Below are 16,747 nucleotides of genomic sequence, written 5' to 3' on the forward strand. Positions count from 1 at the left end.
CAGAGCACGCGCCCTGGACGCCTCCCCCTTACTTCACTAGGCAGAGGACCGGCCTTCTGGGGTTTTGGTCCCCGCCCCTCCTCTGAGGAGCACTTACTACAGGCCAGGCCCCAGCCCACGGTATCCTCACGGACGAGGAGACTGGCTCCGACACGAGGGACCTCGAGGGCTGAGTGGGGTCGGGAAGCCAGGTCCACGCCACTCCCAGGCTGGCTCTGCCTGCCCTCCCTGCCGGCCCTGGCCCACGGGAGTTGCCTGGCACGGAAAGCAGGTGCTCAGGGATGGACAGAGAAGTCAAGCCTGGGCCGCCCTCTTCTACCCCCTCAGTCACCTCTGCAAGCTCTGCCCCCCTTTCAGTATGCCCAGGGCAGGGCAGTGACCCTCAGGGGCCGGGCGGAAGGAGTCAGCTCTCGCCAGTGCCTCCTGCCGGGGACACAGAGCCTCCTGGTCACCTGCAGCTGGCACCCCCCGCACAGTAGGCATGTGTCTGGGGGGCTGTCACCGCCCCTCCAAGGGCTTCAGAGGCCCCACAGGTGACTCCTGTCCATTCGTCTGGGGTTACAGGTCCACGGGGCGGGTGGATGATGCCCTCAGTAAAGAACTCGGGCCCTGGGGGTGTCCCCGGGGGCCTAGTGATTAGGATTCTGGACTTTCGCTGCCATGGCCCAGGTTCAATCCCTGGTCGGGGAACTGAGATCCCACAAGCTGCGAGGCACGGCTGAAAAAAAAACAACAAAAAAACCAACTCAGGCCTAGGACGTGGGGAGTCCTGGAGCGTCTCGGAGGAGGAAAGTGATGTGATCAGAGTCAAGTGAGCTCCCGTGCTCCTCGCGAGACGCCGAGAGAAATGATGAACTGCGCAGTGGTTGTTGCGGTGGAGGGGAGGGGACAGGTGCCCCACTGCCTGGAGGTCAAGTTGGTGGGACTTCATGAGCAACTGCACGTGGGACCCGCAGCCCAGGGAAGGCTCAAGACCTGAACGATCTCCCGGTTTCCAGCGTGAGCACCTAGGCAATGGGGACGCCCCCAACGCAGACAGAGGAACTAACAAGCAGCTGACTTTCGGGCAAGGATGTGTTTATTTTGGGAGTGCTGACTTTGACAGGCTCTGTGGCTCTGGGGGGAGGGTCCGGCTGAGAGCCAGGTAGAAGGTCTGGAGCTGGGGGTCAGGTCTGGGCTGGAGATGGAGATTCTAGAATTAACACCATGAAACCACAAGAGAGAGAAGCCTCAGGGAGAGAACGTCCCTGTTAAGTTGTAGACTGAGCTGAGCGGGCTGAGAAGAGAGGCCTGGGGAACAGCGCTATTTGTGGAAAAGGACCCAGGGTCAGCGCCGCAGAGGGGCCAGGAGGGCGCGAGCTCTGGGTCCGGCAGTCACAGTCATCAGTGCCCTCGCCTGCAGAGGGCTCGCGGGAGGGACCGAGTGGGGACAGGGAGGCGACCCCCTAGCCAGAGGCAAGCATGCAGCCCGCAGACAGCCTTTCAGGACGGGAGACTTGAACGTGCTGATAGGCTTGGAGGAACCAGGAACTGGGACGAGCTTGGAGGTGCTCGAGGTCCCAGGGAGAGGGGATGGCCTTGAACAGGAGGGACAAACCATCTCCAAGATCAAAGCGAAGGAGGCTGGATAAATAGGAAGGGAAACTGCAGGCGGGGGTAAGGAAGACGCAAGGTCACACCTAATGGCCTTGATTTTCTCCAAGCAGTGAGGCAACATTTCCCAGGGCAGGGAGGAGGGGAAAGAAACACAGGAAGTGTGCCCAGGATTCACGCCAAAGGGCAAATGGCCCCCTGGAAGGGTGGGAGGTGGGGAGGAGACCGTGAGCCGCAGGTCCCAGTCTTGTGTGCAGAGCTGGGCTTCTTGAGCGTGGCTGGGGCCTCGCAGGGCAAGACTTGAGAACAGAGGAGCTGGACCTGGTCTGGGTGAGGAGCAGAGGGGGCCCGGGGCGGGCTGGCCCCTCCCTCCCCATCCCTGTCACGTGACCAATCACCCCAGAGCTAAACCCAACCCGTCTCTCCCAGGTGGGATCAATCCTTTGCAGAACAGTGTGGCTGGTGGGTTTGCTGGGCAACACACAGCATTTCTAAACAGGACGCTACAATGTATTTCACAGACTGGGGAGCCAGGGAGGCTGCGGGGACCCTGCTCTCTGCCCTGCTCCGAGGTCACTCACAGACGCCGAGACACCCTCGGGAGCAGTCTGAAACCAGCCTGTGTGTGAAGTTGAAGCATACTGAGGCTGGGTTTCCGGCTGAATCCTGAGAAAAAGGGTAGAGCCATTCCTAACCATTTACATTTATTTTCATACACCAGGCTTATTTACAGTTAACAAAAGCGGCCTGCCACACACCAAACCATGAAGACTACCAAAGGCAGGTCGGGTCACCTGCAGGGCTCAACAGAGATGCAGAGAACCCGGTACTCGGATCTCCCCTGGGGGGTGTGGTTGGAGGGACATCTGGCAATTGGAGACACCAGTCTCTGGACTGGTTGTTCTTGATAAGCTGACACACCCCTCTGCCCACTGTCGGAAGGCATGCCCATCGTGGAAGGATGCCTGGGCCCACTGAGGGCAGCGACACAGGGAGTGCTGGGTCCCCTGCATGGCCGCCTGCTGCCCGGGTACCTCCCGTTAACCCACCACAAACCTCAGGCTGGCGGAGCGGCCGACCCAGACCCTCCGCCGCTGCCGTGTCCCTCGCTCACTTCCGATGGCAAACCCCCGTCCCTGCTCCCCTGCAGCACCGCCCACACGTCACCCCACCCACACCCTACAGCACCTACCAGTGGCTCTGAACTTGGGCACAGATTTGCAAACGGAATCGTCCATCTCACCAAGATCCTGGCTCGGGGCTCCACGTGGAGGCCAGGCAAACCCCGAGGGCAGAAATTCAATCAGACCCAACTTGGCCTCCAGGTCCTTGTTTCTGCCTGGATCCGGGAGGCAGCCCTCCCTGCACCTCTGGAATGGACGGACGTACGCAACTCAGCCCTGGGGCCCTGGAAGCTTCTAGCAGCACTGTTTCCCCCGCTGCCCCCACTCCTGAGTACCCGCTGGTTTTCGTCTGGGGAAACGCATGGGCTTTTCCGTGAGCACCACGTACTGCGTCTGTAACATGCTGACATCAGACGCTGCTCCGTTTCAGGGGACTCGCCCACAAAGATGAGGCATAAATGAGCTCCGGATTGTTCCCGGGCACCGTGGGCTCCGGCCACCACAGCCACCGGACCGCCCAGGCCCTGCCTCTCTGCCTGCACCCACCTCCTGCCCCGGCTCTGGGTCCACATGTAAAACACTTAGTTCTTAAGTCCCTTGAAATCCACAAAGTGAGAGAAAAGAGACAATTTCATGATGCTTCCTTGATTTACAAGAAACAGAAGGATGACATTTCTCTCCATGCACTGGGACAATGAAATTCAGGGACAAGTCGCGATCCAAGACAGGAGCCCGGGTGTTCGGAGCCACTGCTCGGCCTCAGGGTCCTGTGGTCCCACCAATGGCTCAGCAACTGCAGACAGGGGTGGGGGCGGGGCACGGCCTGGCTTCCTGAAGTGGGAGCAGGGCCAGGCTGCAGAGAAAGCAGGGTCCTGGGCTCTACCCGTGTCGGCGGGAGGAGAGGATGGGGAAGAGAAGCTGGAACAGCGTCCAGTGTGCCCTGAGGACCACGGCCGGGCGGTAGCATCTGCCCTCCCAGCAGAACCGCCGTCCTGAAGGCTGGAACGAGGCCACGCCGGGCCCGAGGAGTCGGGCCGGGAGGAAGCTGGCCGTGCCTGTCTCCTGCACACTCAGGTCCTGACAACACAGTCCCCAAGGTCTGGAGCCGGGAGGGTGGCAGCATGGGGGCAGGGAGACAGGCTCGCTCCAGTCCTGAGGCCCCAGCCCGTCCCGTCCCGTCCCGTCCCCCCTGAAGACCACCCGGGCGAGCAGACCAGGGACCCAGCGCTCTTCCTGGATGACCCTGCCAAGCACGTTTCAAAAGAGAGGGAGAAGGAAAAACGCCCCGGGCTTTAGAGGGGACCGGAGGGTGGCACTGAGCAGGGAGAGTGGCCGGCTCCGTCCAGCCCTGGAAGCCAGCAGCCTCAGCCTCTGGTCCCGCCTGGACCATGACCTGGCGGCGCCGGCCGCCTAGCTGAGCATCTTGTGCCGATCGAAGACCGTCTTCCGCTGCTCCTGCACCTGCAGCTTCCACCGCTGTTGCGCGCCCTCCACGCGCTCCAGGACTGTGTTCGCCCGGGGCCCAAAGGCGGCAGCAGCGGCCACAGAGCGGGCGTCCTGTGAAGGGAAGAAAAAGAAGAGGCTTGGCACCGCGAGCCGGGGGTCTCACGTGCCTGACACGTTAAAAATGCTGGGAGAACAACTCCAAAGTCTGGCCTCCCTGAGGGCCCACCCAGCACAGGGCACCCGCGGCTGCAGGACAGGCAGGGACCTGGGAAAGGGGGGACTTGGGTTAGGCCTAGCTGCACCGCAGACCCATTCCTGCCCCTCGGGGGGAGCACAGAGGGTGGGCCTCAGGCCTCCCTGGTCAGTCAGCACAGAGGACTGGATGACCCCGCTGTTGGAGGAAATGCACCCACGTGCCTCGTGGCTGGTACCAGGCTGCAGGACTCCCCGGTGCTGCCAGCCACGGCCCGGGACAGCAGGGAGCCCCCCAAGGCCTGCTCTGGCCACCCCCTCCGCCACTCAGGCTCTCCCCCTCTGGCTACCGCCCCCGCCAGAACCACGGCTGTCGTCAAAAGCAGCACCTTCCAGTAATTACCAGTTCTCTGCCTCTGAAGCTCCAGAGCCTGTGCATTTCCTGCAGGACCTGAACCTGATCTCTGGGGGGAATTAGAGCCGAGGGCCAGGCCCCCAGCCCGGGGGATTTCCGCCCCAGCTCTCCCTGCCTCTCATCTCCTGCCACACACCTCTTAAGGGATTAGCGCACCTCTCTAAGCCCAGAGCCGCCCACGAAACGCAACTCTGCTTCTCATGCCCCGAGCTGGCACAGCTTCTGTCACCACACAGCTGCCAGGCTGGGGGGTGGGAGAGCGTGGGGGGTGGGGGGTGGGGCGGACAGACCCACTCCGGGAGCCCCCAGGCAGGGGGAGGGGGACAGCTGGCCACCAGCCGCTGAGGGGGAGGGGGCTGCCCTTGAGAGGTCACCGCATCACCACCTCTCGTATCCCTTCCTTCCCGGTTCAGCACCAGCCTCCCCGTGGCCCTCTAGGGGAGGGGGGCACGGAAGACCCAAGCAGGAGGCTGCTGGGCCCTCAGGAGCGAGTGACCGGGCTCTGGGGCTCCTCTCCCTGCCCGCCTGCCCGCGCTCTCATCGCTCCCGGGGCCGGGGCGGGCCTCGGGGGAGCACGGGGAGAGCAGAGGGAGGCCACAGCAGCGCACGCAGGGAGCAGCGGACCGTCACCGCGTGGCCGCAGGACCCCGCGTCCTTCCTTCACGTACAGTCCTGACACACAGCTCCTAAGGGGGGAAACGCCCGGCTGGGAAGCGCCACCCTCCCACTGCTGACCGTCTGATTAACAGGCATTACCGACGCACATCTGTCCTAGAGACGCCCAGCGGGGCCTGGTCCCCGCCGGCTCCGCCGCCGGAGATGCCACCACTTCCAACCCTCCTTCCCCTGAGCTGGGCCTCTGGGCAGCGCGGGCAGGAGGGGAGGCCCCCGACCAGGAGGACAGCGCCTGCCACCGACACGGCCGGAGGCGCCTAAGGCCTCTTGCGGGTACCGCGCCTGGCCTGCGCCCAGGTGCACGAGACCGGCTCCCGGGCTACGGGCTCCTCCCCTGTGGCTCCGCCGCCCACGCTCACACAGGGGTCGCCCCCGTGTCTCCCGCGCCGCACAGTCAAGCCCTCGGGCTGGGCTGGCCTGGCTGACCCGTGGACTCCCGGCCTTGCCTCCCCGCCCCTCGCCCCGGTCTCTGGCCTCGCTCTGCCGGGTGACCGCCCACGGCCAGGCCCCATCCCGCCAACAGCCAGGGCCCCGCGTCACGTCGGGGCCCCAGAGAAGGGTCTCGTTCTCAAGGCCACGCCCACGCCTGTAAACCAGCACAGGCGGCAACGACACGGAGACAGAAGCTCAGACTCGGGAAACTGAGCACGGGTGAAGCACCAGGACGGCAAGCGCAGAGCCGGACGCCAGCCCAGGACCCGATCCCCGCGGCACACCAACCGCGGGGCCGCGAGCGAGGTGCTGACAGCCGGTCGACAGACGCCCGCGGCCCTGCCCTGCCCTCCCTGCGCGGGGCTCCCCGCCGCCGTGCTGCCCCACCGCCCTGGGCAGCGAGGGGGCTCCCCAGCGGCCCCCGCAGCCCTCCGCCCTGCACAGCCCTCCCCCGGCCGGTGGGCTGCGGTCTCGGGGGGCCCTTCAGAGCTGAAGCCCACGCCACGAGGCCCCGAGACACCCAGAGCCTCACAGAAACGCTCACTTCTCTCTCTTCAAAGGAGGCCAAACCTACACATCTAACACAGCCCTGTCTGCCGTTTCTGCCCCAGCAAACAGGCTGGCTTCCTCCTTTCAAAGGGCGTCTGAGCCCGGGGATTAGTCCTGATGCCGCTGGAATCAGGGAAGGCAGCGCCCAGCACCGGGCCCACAGGGCCGGCCGGCGCCTTCAAAGGCAGCGAGGCTTTCATCTCCCCCGCGCTGTGCGCCAGGTCTCCCCTTCCTCTTTGTCCTCCAGCCGCAGGGCAGGGGCTCCAGGTTAAGGAACGGAGGACGGAGCCGAGGGGCCCCATCCTGGGATGTGAACGACCCCTGATCTCGCCTCTGACCCCCAACTCCTGGGGTGGGGGAGAGGAGCCTTCTCCTCAAGGTCACTGAGGTGCAAAGGCCTAGCGCCTGACTTTCTTCCTCGTTGGGTGAAAGCCAGGTCCCCCGCCCAGGGGCACCCCATCCTTCATAAGGGAAATGCTCTTCAAACCCAGAGAGACAGCCTCAGCCTGGCAGGGCCTCCTCCCCACTCCGGCCCCAGGCCCAGCACCTCCATGGGCTCCACTCCATTCAGCCCCAGTGCCCCCGGCACGTGGGCAGCCCCTCCCCTCCCCCTCTGAAGAGCCCCACCGGGAAGCCTTCCACACGGACACTAGAGAAGAGTAAAGAACCCCCAGGCGTCCGGCTTCCTCCGCCCATTTCCTGACACCCTTCCTTCCGGCAACCCTGGCTGAGGGCTGTGCCCTCGGCTTGGACCCTGAGGGTGGCCCGAGGTCTGTGCTTCTCCCACGGGGCGCCTGCAAGACCCGAGTGCGGCCGGAGGAAGAGACACTGAGAGAGAGTGAGCTGGGGCGCCCAGGACGGGGTCCACACAGAACCGTGTGGGCTGCCCTCCCCGCGGGCTCCGCAGCCCGGAGGCACAAATTCCGGGGAGGCCACGGAGCTGTGTAATCACGGCCCATCTCTCAGCCGCTCCCCAGCCAGGACTGCAATTACCGCGTCCCCCTAATCACCCGGGGCGCATCCGCACCGCTCCGCCCCCAGCAGAGCTGCTATTACCACGCATTAATCACCAGGTAGGCGCTCAAGGCTTCCTCCTGGACAGAGACCACCCAACTGCCAGCTCCGCCAGCTCCCAGCCCCGGCTCCCCCTCCAACCCAGTGCGCGGCGGCAGGAGGCTGGGGGCACCACCCCAGAGGGTCCGCGGGGTCCAGGGTCGGGCCAGGCCCCTCCCTCCCTGGCTGCACGCAGGCCTGCCCCAGGTGGCCAGGCAGCTTCACAGTGAGGTCGGAGCTCCGGACCTTCTCGGTGGCAACCTACCCTTCCCGGTGCCACCCACTGTGAGGTGCCCTCGAGGACGACGGTCCGGTGGCGGTGCAGCCTGAGCCTAGGGCCCCCGCTGACCACTCACCCCCTCACCAGGGGGGCCCCCACCTCGCCTGCCTGCGTCTCTGCAGGAGGAGCTCCTCTTAACATGTGTCCGCCTCCCGGCTGTGGTCCTTCCCCCCGGCTCTGCGTGAACCAGGGTGAGGCCAAGCTCCCCGCACCTGCGTGGAGCCGTCCCCAGGGCAAGAGGCGTCCTGAGCCCGCCTGCCCGCAGATGCCGCGCTCTGAGGTGCCCCTCCCCCCTCACCACTGTCTTGGGCGCACACGGGAGCCATGCAGGCCCGAGGGGCAAGCTTGAGGCACACGGGCCAGGGGTCCCCGACACCGTCACCCCTCTGTGCGCAGCGCACACCACCTCTCCCTCCCACAAAGAGCTGTCCGCACCTCCTGCGTCCACTCTGGGCTCCCCTGACTCCCCGGGTGCCCTCTGCAAGCCCACTGTCAGCCCGACACCGAGGTCTGAGCACCCACGTGTGGCTGCCTGGGGGCTCACTGCCCCTCTGCTAGGAATACAGCGCGACAGGAAGGCTCCCCGACCTGTACACGGAGACTGCCTGACACCAGATCCGGGAAAACTCAGGGCCGTCCCCTGCTGCACCCGGGAGTCCCCGCTGAGGACACACTGCATCCAGGTGGGGCGACGCCCAGGACACCAAACAGGAGCAGAGCCAACTGGAGCACTGGGAGAGGGGGACACGGCCCCCACCTGGGGACCAGGGACGCCGTGTCCGGGCGGAGGGGCCGGCGGGGCTGCACCCAGAGCCCGGTACCTCGTTCTCCTCCTCGTTGTGCAGCCGCTCGGTGTAGGCGTCCGGCTTCCGAATCAGAGGGTCCACCAGCATGAGGAAGGCCATGTAGAGCAGAAGGGCGCCCACCACCGACAGATAGATGACGATGATGACCTGCGCGCGGGAGAGACCCAGCTTGCCCTGCGGACGACAGCTGGCCGCTCCCCTCCTGTGCCGCCTGTCTCCGCCGGGTTTGCGTGCTGCCGCACGGCCCGCTCCACCTTTACCGCCTGTGCCCTCGGTGGCCGGGACCCCACAAGAACCACCAGGTCTCTGGCGGCACAAAGGTGACAGACGAGAGGCCCCCAGAGCAGGGGGGCAGGGAGGGGAACCTGCCAGGCCAGACGAGAGCAGGGGGCACCCATCAGAGCAAGAAGGACTGAGCCTGGCCAAGGGCGGAACAGGGTGGGAGCTTCAGTCCAGAGACCGCGAGTCACCGTCACCGGGTGCAGGGACAGGACGTGCTTGGAGAGACTCATGAGCTGGAGTCATTTATGTTTCACAGAAAAAAACAGAATCAAGGAAGCGAATTCGACGTTTCTCAGTGTGGGTGCTCTGGGCACCGTAAGCAGCACCCCCCAGGACACTGTCCTCCACAGTCAGTACCACAAATGTCCCCTGGGGGCCCACACTCACCTGATGCGGGCCAGCACCCCGGGTCCCAGGAACACTAAGCGGGGATGTGCCTTGAGCCCTGCCTTGCTGACCCACCTCCAATGCCTTCTCTGCCCTGCAACTGGCCACCCCTTGCCGCCAACCCTAGCCCAGCACCTACACTGACCGTGGCAGGAGACGAGCTCCGTCCACAGCCAAGTCCAGCTGGACCACGCCCCTCCCCCGACGGAGGCATCTTCAGACAGGGTAAAGGATCAGACCTCTGGCCTGTAGCCCAGGAAAAGGCATGGGGGTGTGGGCAGAGTCTCAAACAGGCTGAAGTCAGGGGGCTCTCTTGGCAAGGACCCGAGGGAAACGGGGATTATCTGACGAAGGCCCCACCCCGGGAAGGCCCTTTCCTTAAATTCTGGCCCAGAACTTAGGGTTCTGCGGCCCTGGTCCCGGGAGGGCGGTGCCACTGGACAAGCTCAGAGGAGAAGGGGTGATGGTGGGAAGGGGGCAGGCAGCTGCTCCACTTCAGCTGAGAGGATGAGCGCCGCGGTCCAGGCAGGGCGGGCGGCAGCGAGGGCCACCTGCCCCCAGACGAGTCTCCTCGGAAGGGAAGCCTGAGGGCCGGCTCAGCGCTGCTGCACATTCCTGAGGGTTCTTTCTTAACGCTAGTTCCAGACCCTTCACAGCACACGCAGAGAAGCTTAAAAGCCGGACCAGCAGGAGCTCACGCTCGCCATCAGCAAGGGCCCGGGGGCGAGCGCCGGGGCCAGGTATGCCTGGAGGGGCCAGGGACCAGGCCTCGGCCAGTCCTCACCGCGCCGGGGGCCATTCCGCCACCCCCCGCGTCCACCCAGGCCCACGAGAACGGGGCTCGGCGGAGGCAAAGGGGGCGTCTGACGCCCGCCCGGCCAGGCCCGCGGCTCCGGAGGCCGGCCGCCCCCCTCCCGGCATCCTGCACGTGTCCGCGGAATAAACGGGAGGAGGGGAGGGGAAGCGGCCTCCAGCCCCCTCCCAGGGCCCCCTGCACGTGTGACGGCGTCAGAGGGGAGAGTGGCTCCAAGGGGGCCGTAAAGGGGGTCCCAGCGCCGAGACCAGGCCAGCCTCCCGCCGGCCCCAGGCCGCGCGGACGCTCGGAAGGAAACAGGACAGGGGCGGAGGGCGGGCCGCGCAGGGGCGGGGCGGGGACCGGGGTGGGCGGGGCCACCCGGGAGGGCGGGCCTAGGGAGGGCCAGGCGCAGGGGCGGGCACCTTGATGGTGGTGGTGCTGCGCTCCTCGTACTTGCACTCGCACAGCAGGCAGTAGGCCTCCACGTCGTGGCCGGGCACGGGCATGGGCTCCACCACGTGCAGGCAATTGCTGCAACAGACAGAGGGCTGTGGGGGCGGCCGGGGGCTCCCCAGGCAGGGAGGGTCTCTGAAGGGCTGGGCGGACGGAACCCCTTTCCCAACCCACAGCCCCACGGGGCCCTTGCCCTCGGCTCCTCCGTGGCTCACCGGGTGAGCGTCCCACCGGCACGGACTCCCCCCCACCCCCCCGGTCCCGCGGGTCCAGGGTCTGTCCCCGCTGCGGTCAGCACCTCCACCAGCCTCTCCTCTGACCAAGGCAGGCCGGGACCCATCTCCGCCCCTGCCTTTCTCTCACCCAAGAATCCACCAAACGCCGGCGTCTTTGCCTCCTCCGACGTTTCTGGACCCTACTTCCCATTCTCCCCTCCCCCACGGTGTCTCAGCCGGGGCCCTGCCGCCCGGAGCCCGAGCCTCCCCTGGGGGCTGCTGGTCTGCGAGCTGCAGGGCTGGTGCCAGCCGACCCTCCAGGCCCTTCTGACTCTGACCGGGGCTGTCCCAGGGCCCCTCAGACTCAGGCTGGGCTTCTGGCAGAGGCACCCATGTTGTGGGATGGCGTGTCCTCCACAAGCCTCTGCTCCCCCTAAAAGTCCCGTATGTGGCGTGTGAGTTACCTAAACCTCTGATGACCGCAGTTCTGGGCACGTGGCTCCCTGCTCTAACTCAGCACACGCCCGGGGAGGGGGACGGACAGGGCCAGGTCCACACCCGGCACTGGGTCATCACTCCTGGGGCCTCCCGGGGGCCTCTACAGCCTCCTGGGGCCCAGATTCCTCCCTGGGTCGGAAGGTCGCTCTGGCCCGTCAGTGTGACGTGTGGGTTCCCCACAGGGATGTGTTCCCTCCCCAGAGAATCAGTGAAACTGTGACACGTCCTTTTCTAGGGAACAGTGATAGTGCCTTAGGAGAGCAGGTTGCGCAGGGGCAACCTGGTTTAAGTCTCTGCCTTCTGCAGGTGATGTGTGTAACCTCTCTGGGCCTCGCTGTCCTCATGGACAAAACCGAGGCTGACACTTGACCAGTGTCCTTCCAACTGTGCTCCCTGCAGCACCCCAGGATCCTCTTTGCGGGAGGGTGGGAAGGAGGGGCTGCGGACACACCCTGCTCCGCTGGGGCAGCCCTGCTTTTGTTTCACACCTTGTGTTTCCAAAACAGGTTTGTTTGAAGGAAGGTTCTATTTTTAGAAGTAGGAAAGACAATGCACTAGCCAGCTTCTCAGGTTTTTGCTGCTCTGGGGTTGTCTCTGCAGTGTACCTCCTCAGGAGCCCCACCATCAGGGTGAAGGTGTCAGGGCTTCCACCCCTTCACAGGCATAAGAACACCCAGCTCAAGATGGCAGACCACTGGCAACACAGGAACACGGCCATGTGGCTCAGACACCCTGGCTTCACCGCCCTCAACCAGAGGAAGGCACAGGTGTCCTCCCTGCAGTGGAGGGACCATGTGGAAGGGGCCTGAGGACACACCTGGTCTCCTCTGGCCCTAGCACCAAGGTTCAGGATCATAGGGCCAGGCCCCAGCCCTCCCTTAAGGGGCTCCAGGCAGCCTGCAATGCTTCCCCTTCCTGATGGGCCACAGCCAGTGTTGCTGGTTCCCAGAACCCTGGAGTCTTACGTCACAGCCTTGCTTTCCACCCACCAGCCTCAGTTGGAACTGCTCCTCAGGCAGCCCCCTACTGCTGACTTCTCTGGGGAAACAGATAAACCACAGCCTGAGAGGTCCAGGTGGGACTCCGTCCCTCCGCAGGCATCAACACCTGGGTTTCCGGGCCTTACTCTAACCCCAGGGCATAGACAGTGCTGGTAAAATGTGCTGGGGCCTGAGGGATGTGGCATTATTACCTGGTGTCAGGCTGAGACTGGCTATCCCTTTATTCCTGAGGCTACTGGAACTATAACCACAAGATACATGGAGGGCCCAGGGGCTCCCCCAGGACCCCAGGTCCTAGGGCTCTGTGACTCCATCAGGACGGGCAAAGGCAGAAGGAAACCTGGGCTTCCCTTGTGGGATGTGGGGGAGCCCGAGTGCTCGGCACCGAGGTGTGAGCCGGGCGGCGGTTACGTTCGTGGCCTCTAGTCAGGCATGACATCCATCCCTAATACCATCAGCCAACATTCATAGGGCCTCGCCATATACCGGGAATTGTTCTAAGTGCTCTACGTACTTGTACATGCACTGCACAAGTGTGTGCACGCACGCGCACACACACACACTTATTTAATGCTCAAAATACTGCCACGGCTTTACAGATGAGGAAACGGAATCCACTGGGGATTAAGTGACTTGTTTCACAATGAACAAGGAGCAGAGCTGGACTGGAAGGCAGGCAGGGTGGAGTCGAGTCTGCATCTGACCAGACGGGTTCTCAGAAAGTCACACACTCAGACGACCTCAGAGCTGGAAAGGCTCAAACTCCCCCGGTGCCACTCTGGACCAACTGCATCCCAACCACTTATTCAAGAAAGAGTTACTGCCGTACCCCTCCCCCATCATCGCTGAATCAAAATCTTGGGGGGAGGGATTTAACGCACAATATGATGACCTCAGTTAACACCAGTGTATCATATACACCTGAAAGTTGCGAAGAGAGCCCATCTGAAATACCCTGCGGCAGGCGCGGCCGCACGGCAGTCCTGTGCGGTGCTGGAGGTGTTACCCAACCTCATCCCCCGATATACGCGTGTCCCACGGGCACGCTGTCCACCATACCCCTTCACAGCGTTTTATGTCTGATTCATCTCAGTAAAGCTGAGAAAACAACCACAAAAAGAACTGAAAAACTCCAGGGGAGGGGACGCTGGGACTCCGTATATTCTCAAAGCCCACCTGGTGATCCTGGCACACGGCCAGGTAGAGGCGACACTGAGCTGGGTTCCCCCATGTGGCGTGAGCCTCCCGCAGGGACCTGATGCAGGAGTCACCCCCCTGCGCGCAGAGCCTCCAGGCTGAGGCGCCCAGCTCCTGAACAGCATGGACGAGAAAGCCCTCCTCAACTCTCACTTCAATCTGCCTCCCTGGAGCTCTCCTCCCTGGCCCCGGTGCTGCATCCAAACCACACAGCGCCCCTCAGAGCACACCGGCCCCCCTCCTGACCTTTCAGCTGCGTGTGTCCCTAAGTCCTCTCCCCCTCAGACTATAGTTCCTTAAACCATCCCATATAGGACAAACGTTGACACTTCCCTTCAATACGCTGATCTCCTATCTCTGAATGGATATTTGATTATTTCCCTCTCTTTTGAACTGAGGTAGCCAGAAATGAATTCAAGACTCCAGGAGAACAATGTAAATTCTCTTTGGGCCTCAGTCTCTGCAGTTCTAAAATGGGAACACAAGCCATCCCACTGCCTTACAAGGTGGTTACGACACTGGCACCAAATGACGCATGTTGGGCTTCCCTGGTGGTGCAGTGGTTGAGAATCCGCCTTCCAATGCAAGGGATGAGGGTTTGATCCCTCGCTGAGGAATTAAGATCCCACATGCATGCCATGGGGCAACTAAGCCTGCTTGGGTGCATGCAGCAACAAAGAGCCTGTGCGCTGCAATGAGAGATCCTGCATGCTGAAACTAAGACCTGACACAGCCAAAAAAATAAAAAATAAAAAAAGGCGCATGTGAGAGAGCTTTGCAAAAGTACACAAGTAGGTGAAAGTTCCCACAGTATGTGGCCCTAATACCTACCTCTCCCAACTTCTGTTACCACTTTGCAGTCATGAACAAACAACAAAATTACAAAATCCACTCCTCTGACCAGGAACCCCTCAGCTGGAATTAAAGATGTCTGGACCCTATTTCTAATTGGTTGTGTGACCAGGGACAAAATATTCCTTCGTAAGTCTCCACAGAAATGGGAGAGCAAGCTTATCCTCTGGGGGTCCATGAACCCCAGTCAACACCCACGGCCTCAAGGGCCAGCCTGGGCAATGCCTTACCAGTCCTTCTGTGACACATTCTGGTTGTAAATGTGTCCACTGATGTTTCTATATGGGGGACAGATGCATTTGCACCGGATATCTTCAGAACTCTGCAAGAGAAAGCACAGATCAGGTGGGCAGGGCTCCCGGGTTCAAGTTCTAACAAGACTCTCAACGTGCAGTTTCCTGTTCCATAAGGTGACCATATGAACGCTCTTGACCTTCCCCCATGCCCAAGTTCAGCAGGAATAACTCCCGCAGAAAGGTTGCTACGTCACAGGGTCCTCAACAAACCGTCTGGGGGTGCAGATGGTCTTCATGTGAGGCTGCCCAGGGCTGCCACTCCCAGGTACGGGGCTTGAAGGAGGGGCAAACAAGGTGGCAGTCCTCTGCTCTGGGCCTCACACCTGTGTGTGTACCTGGGTCCAGCAGTCTCGGTGGCTGGCCTCTTCCCCCTACCACACCTCCAACTTCCTACGGTAGGCTCAGGGAAGGAAAAGGCTGGGGCTGAACCAGAAAAAGTGGACGTTTCCACGGAAACACTCCAGCAACCCCCCTGGAAGCTCTCCCTCTTTGGAATGGGTCAGAGATAACAGCACAACATTTTCACTCCAACTAGGAATTCCCGGGAGGAGGTGGAAGCAAACGCTGAGACTGGGTCTGATTCAAAGGCTCGGTGATCTTCATAAGCTCGAATTCCAGAGGCCTACCCAAACCCAGCTCCAGGCCCTTAGCCCTAAAGAATGGAAGTTATTTCGAGCACCAGTTCGGAGATGGGTCCCCTCCACCCGGAAACCTGCATCTGTGTAGACTTCACACTCCTCAGGCTACTCAAAGCCCAAAGCAGAGCAGTAGGTCGTGCCACCCCCTCAAAGCAGCCAGCAGCAAAGGAAGGAGGTACGGAGAACGCAGACACCTTCCCCGGACACAGGACCCCGGCTGGCATCCCACCTCGGGCGCGCCAGGCCCAGACACGCGCCCCGCAGACTGCCCCTCTCCCGGCGGCCTGCCCGCGGCCTAGGGCCGAGAGCACGGCCCGCAGGGGGCTGCGCGCCGGGCGGGAGCAGGAAGCCCCCGGGATGCCCGGGCGCAGGCAGCGTGGTCGCGCACGGGGGCCGCACCTTGTTGGCTTGGGCCGGGGGCACCAGCAGGCCGCCGACCACCGCCACCAGACACAGGAGCTTCATGCTTCTCGGACCTGGGGGCCGGCGAGACCGCCCACCTGGAAAAGGAACGCGGAGGCGGGAAGGGGCGGGCGGCCCCGGAGGCGCAGGAGGGCGGCGGGGGCTGGGCCCGGGCTCCGGGCCTTCCCGGCCGGGGCCGCGAGGGCGCCCGCCTCTCCCCCGCCCGCCTGGCGCGCCCGGCCGCGGGGCCTCCCGGGCGGGGCCCTGGGCCTCGGGCCCCCGGACGCGGCCGGGCGGCGACCACCGTCTCGCGCTCCCCCGCCCTCCCCCGTCGCCGCCCGCAGCTCCCGCCGCTCGGGCCTGGGGGAACCGGGGCGCCGAGTCGGGGAGGCCGCGCACCCGGACCCCGGACCCCGGGGTCCCCCGCGACCCCCGCACCCCTCCCCCAACGCACAGCGGCTCACCTGCCCACCCCGCCGCCGCGGCACGAGACCCGGCTGGCCCCGCCCCTCGCGCCTCAATTGGCTGCCGGGGCGGCCGCTCGGCGCTACCTGGCTGTCGCCAAGGCAACAAGGCCCGCCTCTGCCTGGGCGCCGAGGCTCCGCGCAAGGGAGAGGGAGGCATTTCTCAACCCGACGAAACACGAAAAGGGAGCGTCAGCCAAGCGAGCGAGGAGCGAGGAGCGAGGAGCGGGGAGCGTCCGGCCTCCGTGCGGCCGCCCAGCTCGCCCCTCCCGGTAGTCACAGCCCGGGGTTTCGGGGGGAGCCCGAGCTGTCCAGCCTTGCCGTCTCACAGAGGCAGCGCTCGATAAACACGCTGGTAACAGCCGTGACGGTAAATATAGACCCCAGGGCTCAGGCCCCGTTCACAACCTGGAAGTGTTACTTGAGCCACCTCCTTGCTGCAGAGGGCGGGCCCCTCCCCTCCCCCTCCCTCCCCCTCCCTCCCCCTCCCCTCCCCTCCCCTCCCCCTCCCCTCCCCTCCCCTCCCCCTCCCCTCCCCCTCCCCTCGCCCCTCCCTTCCCCCCTCCCCTTTCAGTCGATGTTTTGGGGTTCCGGAGGAGGTGGGGGCCACTCGACGGGCCCGCACTGGGGACCGGCTGGGTCCAGGCGGCCTGAGGCGCTGACGACACCCCCCCAGCCCCGCCCCCGCGCCTCCCGCAGGC

The 16,747-nt window shown here is 63.9% G+C and overlaps 1 protein-coding gene across 2 annotated transcripts; it reads right to left on the bottom strand.

The window, feature by feature from the left end:
- Positions 1–3,329: 3,329 nt before the first annotated feature.
- TMEM9 (transmembrane protein 9) lies at positions 3,330–16,456 on the bottom strand. Of its 2 annotated transcripts, none has more exons than XM_057727652.1 (6): positions 16,047–16,456; positions 15,580–15,680; positions 14,477–14,524; positions 10,453–10,561; positions 8,581–8,712; positions 3,330–4,274 (listed from the first exon to the last, which is right to left on the bottom strand). In XM_057727652.1, exons 1-6 carry the CDS (start codon positions 16,204–16,206, stop codon positions 3,367–3,369), a joined length of 1,458 nt encoding a protein of 485 aa, XP_057583635.1. In that variant the 5' UTR covers positions 16,207–16,456; the 3' UTR covers positions 3,330–3,366. The 2 variants fall into 2 exon arrangements, with proteins under 2 accessions (XP_057583635.1, XP_057583636.1); XM_057727653.1 differs by having other exon boundaries at positions 3,996–4,274; positions 14,477–14,568; positions 16,047–16,453.
- Between the last annotated feature and the right edge of the window lie 291 nt (positions 16,457–16,747).

The sequence above is a fragment of the Hippopotamus amphibius genome, chromosome 3 (genome assembly GCF_030028045.1).
Source record: "Hippopotamus amphibius kiboko isolate mHipAmp2 chromosome 3, mHipAmp2.hap2, whole genome shotgun sequence".
Classification (NCBI taxonomy): domain Eukaryota; kingdom Metazoa; phylum Chordata; class Mammalia; order Artiodactyla; family Hippopotamidae; genus Hippopotamus; species Hippopotamus amphibius.

What these genes read in the sequence shown, in the direction of transcription:
- TMEM9 (XM_057727652.1), bottom strand. Translation starts at nt 16,206, where the DNA reads ATGCCTCCCTCTCCCTTGCGCGGAGCCTCGGCGCCCAGGCAGAGGCGG. An exon ending in CGCGGCGGCGGGGTGGGCAG is followed by an intron (nt 15,681 to 16,046) that starts GTGAGCCGCTGT and finishes TTCCTTTTCCAG; the next exon opens with GTGGGCGGTCTCGCCGGCCC. An exon ending in GCAGCACCACCACCATCAAG is followed by an intron (nt 8,713 to 10,452) that starts GTGCCCGCCCCT and finishes TCCCGCGCGCAG; the next exon opens with GTCATCATCGTCATCTATCT.